General features: G+C 38.8%; 1 protein-coding gene across 3 annotated transcripts in view; it reads left to right on the top strand.

The window, feature by feature from the left end:
- The first annotated feature begins 1,477 nt into the window (after positions 1-1,477).
- LOC579418 (sodium bicarbonate transporter-like protein 11) overlaps positions 1,478-8,464 on the top strand; it is a 77,848-nt gene continuing 70,861 nt past the window's right edge. For all 3 annotated transcript variants that reach the window (XM_030996745.1, XM_030996744.1, XM_030996743.1), the window contains exons 1-2: positions 1,478-1,547; positions 2,280-2,487. In XM_030996745.1, coding sequence (XP_030852605.1) covers positions 1,530-1,547; positions 2,280-2,487 — 226 coding nt within the window. In that variant the 5' untranslated portion in view covers positions 1,478-1,529. The remainder of the gene's footprint in view (positions 1,548-2,279; positions 2,488-8,464) is intronic.

Below are 8,464 nucleotides of genomic sequence, written 5' to 3'. Positions count from 1 at the left end.
ATAATATTTGGTGTCATTTGTACAAGTTCCATCTCCGCAATGACTTATTGCATGTTCTGTTTTCTGTTGGTCTGGTGTTGGTCTCTAGTGTGTCTAGGTATTGGTTGTCTAATCCCGTGTCCACACACAACACTTTCCGTGATTAGAGATGATTAGTTATACCGTTTCGGGATAGTTATACCATTTTGGGATAGTTAATACAATGAAATTGTGTGTGTGTGGACGCTTACTAACGATACAACGGGGGTTCGGGCATCGCCTCGAACTAGAACTCAATAAAGAATCACGCCTAATCACGCCTAATCACGGAATGTGTTATGTGTGGACGTAACTAGTATAACTAGTCGAGCTAAAATGGTATAACTGGTCGGGGCTTAACACGACCTCAAGCAAAAGGAGACCTGACCTCTCATTTCCACTTCCATTTCATGACCGCAGTAGCAAACTGCGCACCTTTACGACGGTTCGCTTTAGAGTTTCGGGATTACTTTCTTGTGTGTGTGTGTACACCCTGGAATTTATACAATGATTCTTTATATGACGTTTCGCTATAGAGTTTTGGGATAAATTGTGTTGTGTGTGGACAAGCTGTAATTGTCTTAGAAGATAATTCCTGCCAACGTCATGTTTATATCTGCTATCGACGTAAACACCCCTATGAATGATGACTTTATCAGCTGTAATTGCTTTACCTCCATGTGGATATGGATTTTAACTGTAAACATGTTTTGAAAGGGTCTCATTTTTCCATCTTTGCAATCATCTGTTTTGGATGGTAAAGATGCCTCACAATTTACGTTCATGGGAAAGCCATTCCTTTTAAACTGGGAGCCTTTCATGTGAGATAATCAGCATACAAAAATACACCTACATGTAAATCATAAATTAGCAGTGAAAAGGTCATTGTAAGGTGTTGAAAATTAGGCATACTGTTCATTATTTTACTTTTTGCATATAATTTTGACAGAGCACTTCATAGGTTAACTTCCACTTGTGACAATTTGTCACATGGTATAGTTGGTATGAACTCACTTTTGAGGGTACTTTAAGAGGGCTGAATTTGTATTGATTGTTATATAAAGTGAAAAGTGCCACATCTCCAAAACTACTGTTAAAAAAAAGTCTTATTTTGAATAGAAATATATTATGAAGTATTTCTGTGATGTTGGATGAAGCAGAATTCTAATTCGATTTTTGTAAAACTCTTTATAAGCCACACAAATAAAATAATTGTTTTTATAATGGGATAGATATACCAAAGGTTTCAAGATTATTTAACTGTTTCCAGCGCAAGATTAACCCATGCCAGTGTTCAAAGGGTTGTCATGTAGCTAACCGAGATCACAATGGGTCAATTTACAAATCCAATGTGTTGCACAAAACAACCCTTCCTTCAAATGATTACCTATTTTTTCCTGCAAAAATGCAGTTGTGGCAAACATGGAGAAATGCGAAGAGAGCAACGGAAGAGTTAATTCTTGTTTCATTATTTTCTTTCATTTACAGATGAGGAGGAGGAAGTCACATTGATGTATGCACAGCACGAGGTAAGCAATTTTTTTCTTTTTTTTCCTTTTCACAACTTCATCAATTTATTTAACCACCTCCCCTTTATTTTCTGAAGTGGACAATAGGAGTTTCCTTGAATCAAATGTATTTTTTGTTACCACAGATTTATCCCAAATTGTTAATTATTACAATTGATTTGTTCATGCTCTAAGCAAGAATGTATGACATACTAAACGGTCATTTGATCCTAAACACTAAGTGTACACTTTCACAGATGCAAAGGATAACTGTTTGCCAGCTTGTATGTTTATGTTTATCTTACGACTTTTCATAGTATAGAGTAGTATTAAGATATTTTTTAAAATACATTTTTACCTTATTAGCTGTTCAATGGTTGAAGAAGACGATTCTGTCTTATCAAGGCCTTATCACTAAAGCATTTTGTGATTGACTGGGAGATAATAAGGAGCATCAAATGTTAAAGCCACTTAAAAGTGTTGGGAGCCCCCAAATTTGCCAAAAATTGGATGGCAATATTTCACTTAAATTATATCATAATGTGAAAGAGGATGTCATTTAAGACACACTTCTGCAAAGATTTCCCCCAAAATGTGTTTGAAGACAAATATTGATAGAAGAATACATAATTTTGGTTCTCTGTTATACGTAGAAAACCTAAGTTTTCTATTTTTTCATCAATATTCAATTTGGGGGGCTCCCAACACTTTAGAGGGGCTTAAACCTCTCTTTATGTGTTTACATTGGTACAGAGGATCCCTATGAAGGATTTCAGCGCAGAGGTCAGAGCCTCACTAGACGTTGGGAACTTTGTGAATCGAGCCATTCTCCTGCTGGACATCAACCAGACCAGTCTAGAGTCCATTGTGACCCTTCTCCTGGCCAAGATGCTGGCTGGAGATGAACGCTCTGACATGATCATGAAGGAAGGTCGGGCTGCATTGATGACCCACGATTCAGGTAGGTCATTCACGATTTAGGATTTGAGATTTTTAACACTATTATGGACATTAATAAGACCAGTCTAGAATCCATAGTGACCCTTCTTCGAGCCAGGAAGCGGGCTGCAGATGAACGCTCTGACATTATCATCAAGGAAGGTTGGGCTGCATTGATGACTCACAATTCAGCTTCATGACTTACATTCTAAGATCCTTTAGGGTTGGAGGCTTTTTACCACTTTCAATGAAAAATATTATTTTTTATACCAAGTAAGAAGAACATGAACGCAATGTACATGTATACTGTAGACAAAAGTAACATGTAACCTCTAGAATAATACACCATAGAATTATTACATTATTCAATTTTATGGTGATTGTGACATAAATTATGGTATGAAAACTTCCTTTGCTTATAGATTTATGGTAATCTATTTCTTGACTTCTGCAAGTGGAACTTCAATATCCATTTATTTAAGAGAATTTAATTCATCTCTGCTTTCATGAAAAGTACAGCAGTCTATTAAACCTCTGATCAAGTGACCAGATTGAAACCTAGACCTCAAAGAATTTGCCCAAGAATGTCACATTTCATCAGACCCACTCTAATGTTGCCCCCAAATCCATCCCATCACTCAGACAGGAACATGTGGCATGCCCTCACCCTCATGTTTCGGGCTCAAACGGGCGTAATGTTTACGTCACATTCCACGCAGTTGCTGTAATCATATGTGGCGTTGAAAAGACTGAACTAGCCCTTGTGGGAACCCTCTTTTCTTTCGCTCCTGTTTTGGCTCCGGAAAAATATAAATAAAGGAGATATGCCTGGGGCTAGATTGAGGTTTGAAAAGGAGAGAGAAAGAGGGTGAATGCGTAAGTTGTGCTAATCGATACCACTCGCATTTTCATTGAAATCAGTGCAAATGGACGTGCCAATTTCAATATTTCCGCAGTTTTGTTTGCTGAGCTCTCATCTGCAGCCTATGCTCTTGACCAAGTTGAAAGATGATAAGGTTGTTCATAATGTCAATGTTTCACACCACTCCCCTCATAGACACTCATACAAATGAGAGTGGTGTCTCCTGCACCTTCTTAACCCTCTGTATGCCAGACCATAATCTGTTCCTAGGCCTTAATTTCAATATTTCCTTGTTTTGTTTGCTGAGCTCTCTTGTGCAGCGTTTGCTCTTGACCAAATTGAAAGATGATAAGGTTGTTCACAATGTCAATGTTTCACACCAATCCCTCATAAGGTATGTTTATTCTCAACTTTTTCTGGCCAGAATCAGGCATCTATTACGCGTTTAGTTCAAAACACGGTTGCGTCCTTTCTCACTTTTGTAGAATCACCGAAAAACGGAGATCAAGATCACCGATCGTAAACGCACAAAAAGGTGCATTTACAATTTGTAAACACGTTTAAATGGGGTCAACGCACCGACCTCTAGTGGGTCTACGTAGCATGCACAGTGCAGGTTTGCGAATCCACCTGCAAGGCCAATTAAGGCCACCCAGCGAGAATTGCATGGAGGAGCCAGAGAAGTGAGCATAAACAGTACACCGTGGAACTGCGATTACGATGAACGTTTATGATGTGCGTTTCAAATCGCTCATTCTGCCTTCAAAATTGAGCTTAAACGCACCCATAGACACTCATACAAATGAGAGTGGTGTTTCTTGCACCTTCTTAACCCCTTGTATGCCAAACCAGAATCTGTTCCTAAGGACTTAGTAGAATCTGCAAAAGAACAGGCCCACTTTATTGAAGGAATGTTTTTATGCAAAATGATCCATAGTTAGTAATGACCTGTATAAATCCTTAGTTTAACACAGGAAACTATTGTTTAACCTGGTCGCCTTTGGTAAAATTATCCAATGGCAAAGACAATATGGCACTGGGAGATAAACACATAAAGAGTTTAACTTACCACAGACGTAACCTATGAGAGGCAGTAAGGGGGGGGGCACAATGCCTGTAGGTCAAATTGATGAGCTGAAGAAAATTTTACACCTTGCAATCAAAAGCTGTCCATGTTAAACCAACAGAATTGTATTTGATGGAAACTTGAAAAGCTTTTCGGATACTTATTGTTAAGGGGGGGGGGGGGGATCTATAGCAATTTAAAACAAAAAATTTAATCACTTCTCATTTTGTTTATGGATAGTATAATAGGAAGAGGTTTAAAAATGTATTTATTTTGCAAATATGCAATGTACTATAAATGCTGAATGCCCTAATCTTTCTTTTCAAAACAAATGTGGTGCAATTTAGTGGAGGAAAAAGACTTTAATTCTAAGAGAATCAATTATAGAGAAAAAAAGAAAAAAAAGGACCAAATGTCTGAAACAGATAACAATGAAGAAAGAGAAAGAGAGAGAGAGAGAGAACGAGGGAGCGTGGTATTACATCTAACGAGAGGGGAAAATAGTAGACTTGACTGACTTGGAAAGAGAGAGAGAGTTTTGCAAAGTATATTTTCTACCGTCATTCTCCCATCTAAATCATGAGCTAGAGAGAGGGGGAGAGAGAGGGAGTGAGAGGTGTACATCAAACATCACTTAGAATATACCTCTCAAATTGATATAGATCTTGCCAAATCAAGCAGGCTTTGAAGAAAACAATAAATTCCTCAGTCCTGGTTATTTATAGCGGATTGCTTTTATGATAAAAGGATCCTGAGTGTAATAACAGACAGATGAAATATTCATTCATCAGCCATCTTTCTCACACTCGCATCTCTGCGCCGCCGTGCGTGCAGCGGCGCCTCCGAAAAAGACACATAAATATGTTCTCTATGCAATATTCAATTTCAATATCTTTCTTGTCACAAGATGTCCCTTTTATGGATGAAATTTTAACCTTATTAGGTTAATACCCCGTGTATTTTTTTCACTGTCCATATCACCTGCTTCATGATAATCACTTTCTAAAAAATATACCATGTGATACAAAAATATACATGTACAAGAAGTTAGAAAAATAATTAAAGCAACAGAAGCTACGACATGAAAATACTACATTTTTATGTGATGAAATTAATATATAACTAATATTGTAATAATGCATGTTCTCTTTCCTGTGTTACGGTGGTAATGTGCGGCAGTTTTTCGTTTCTTCTCTCGTAGAAGAAGACTGCATACTTCTTTCGAGATAGGAAAAAAGAAATAGGCGAATGAATAATGTAAATGCTTCTGGCATTTGAGTAGGAAAAGCACAATTATACGTAATGTGTTGGTCAATGGAGAGAGAAATTTTTTATGAGTGGAGGCTTTTATCATGCACCATGTAGATGCACATTGTTTTGTTAACTCAAAAAGCACTCGCACATTGGCGCATCAGAGGGAGAGAGATAGGAGGCAGAGAGGGAGAAAGAGAGAGGGGGAAAGGAGGGAGAGGAAGAAGGAAGGGAGAGGAAGAAGGGAGGGAGGGAGGGAGGGAGGGAGGGAGGGAGGGAGGGAGGGAGGGAGGGAGGGAGGGAGGGAGGGAGGGAGGGAGGGAGGGAGGGAGGGAGGGAGGGAGGGAGGGAGGGAGGGAGGGAGGGAGAGAGGGAGGGAGGGAGGGGGGAGGAGGGAAAGGGAGCAAGAGAGACAGAGAAGGAAGAAAGATATAGATGAGAGAGAGAGAGATGGGAGGGAGGGAGAGAGAGGGGGAAGAGGAAGGGAGGGAGAGAGAGAGAGGTGGAGGAGTGAGAGGAGAGAGTGAGTGAGCAAGAGAGACAGAGAAGGAAGAAAGAGAGAGAGAGAGATGAGAGAGAGAGAGAGAGATGGGAGGGAGGGAGAGAGAGGGGGAAAGAGGGAGAGGAAGAAGGGAGTGAGAGAGGGAGCGAGCAAGAGAGAGACAGACAAGGGAGAAAGAGAGAGATGAGAGAAAGAGAGAGAGACAGACAAGGGAGAAAGAGAGAGAGAGAGAGAGATGCATGGCAATACATGGTTGAATTAGTCTGCCAGACATTGGATGAAACAAATCAGTTGGTGGAGGCTTATTATGTTGCATGTTGCCTTGAGCTGAGTAGTGGGCATGTGCGTAAGCAGAAATTTAATTCCGTTTTGCTTGATCCCAAGTTGAATAACATCTTTACATGTACATATTATCATGTTTATTTCAACCCTCTGACATTAATTTAATAAAAACAATTGTCGGTCTCTCATTTCATCATTAACTTGCTAAATATGGATATGTTTTGGTCCAAAATAGATTTTGTTTCGCTAGACACCTGTAAGGATGGAAAGCAAATGCAAAGAGTTTGCTGTGGATGGACTGTATTTTGACTTCAAAGAAGAGTTTTATGTTTTTCAAAATGTATCCATCACAAATAGATTTATTGTGTTAAAGACATGCCATTAAAGCCTTGCTGAATAATTAGTTTCTCTTAAATTACTATTCTCTAATGGGAAAACATTGCGTTGTTGACGGAAAATTAAAAAAATTAATTTAACAAGCAATTGAGAATGCCAATAGAGAAGTGTCTCTAAAGGGTAAAACTTTATATAGATTTGTGATATATATATATATATATATGCTCCAAGAAAAGGAAAATATCCCATGAATCCATTACCCTTTCCCGGTGTGAGGTACATGTCTTATGTTACTGTGAGATGAAATTCTGTAATGGAAACTTAAACGGTACACATATTCACTTTGAGGGGGTAGATAATCGGGATCAGGATTAATTTTTTTCTGATCTGTAAGCAGTTGTCTTCCATGCAGAGTTCGTCAAGAACTTCTATTGATGGTGATACTGCTACACCAGTCAAAGCACGGTATCTTCTGTGCCTTTTGTAATTGCAAAGACTATACATGTACTGTTGCATATGTCACACAGAGAACCACTTAAATAACTTATTCACTTTATGGGGGTAGATAATCGGGATCAGGAATATGTTTCTTTTGGTCTGTAAGCAGTGTGTTTTCCATGCAGAGTTTGTTAAGAACTTCTATTGATGGTGATACTGCTACACCAGTCAAACCACAGTATCTTCTGTGGCTTTCGTCATGGCAAAGACTATAGGATCTGTTGCGCATGTCAGACAGACAACCCTTTAACAAAATGCCTGCAAGTGGTTGTAATTGAATCCTGTGTGAGCAGCACTAGCATGGGGCCCTGTCTAGTTCTTTGGGACTATTTTTGATGTGCAGTAGATCATTCACACCGCAGGAAAAGAGAGATGAGAATTACAGTTTAAATCTCTTATGGTGTTCTTTTGTTACCCATTTTAACATTGCGTATGATATGAAATAGATTTGGATATTAATAATGATGTTAAATGAAAAAAAATTAAATGAGAATTCCTTATTCCACTGATCTTCATGTGCACAAAAAGTGCTATTCACAAATTTATTCTTAAATCTCACTTACTGTTAACGCAGAAATATTCTCGGTACTTTAATTTTTGAGGATTTCGTGCTTAAGTCGGGGTCTGTAAATTTTAGAACCCGCGAAAATATAAACATGACTTTGTATGCGTGTCATGAACGGGCTGAATTTGGTGCAACGCAAATTTAAGAACCAGCGAATATGTTTTGGGGTCGCCCAGCGCAAAAAAGTAATCGCGCGAAAATAATAACGTTTACAGTGTTGCCATGTGCGAACTGTCCTGGAATGATCAGGGCTAAGGTATTACAAAACAGGTTCTGTTGATTATAATTCCCATCATGGGGTTATAGTTCACAATATATTTCTGAATATAATTGATTGCAATGTAACCTTTCCTGAGTAAAACTGCCAATGATTTCAGGAGAATTGCATCCAACTGTCCTAAAATGTGCCCCTTAGGTCCTCCCACCTTCCTGGGTAATACAGACATTCATTATACACACCAAAAAGGATGACCCTTTTTTTTGGTAACCACCGTAAAAGACACCACCCCATCGTACATTTCAACGTCTCTGTTGATCACATGAACGCATAGTAGATGGTCATGTGACCTATGCCAAGCATCTATGTTTGAGGCATTGGAGGTGCAATGAAGGTGCAAGGAAAATAAGTCCCAAGCAA

The sequence above is a fragment of the Strongylocentrotus purpuratus genome, unplaced genomic scaffold, assembly GCF_000002235.5.
Source record: "Strongylocentrotus purpuratus isolate Spur 01 unplaced genomic scaffold, Spur_5.0 spur5_scaffold_3, whole genome shotgun sequence".
Lineage (NCBI taxonomy): Eukaryota > Metazoa > Echinodermata > Echinoidea > Camarodonta > Strongylocentrotidae > Strongylocentrotus > Strongylocentrotus purpuratus.
The sequence above is the reverse complement of the archived record's forward strand: the minus strand, read 5'-3'. Positions and strand labels throughout refer to the sequence as shown.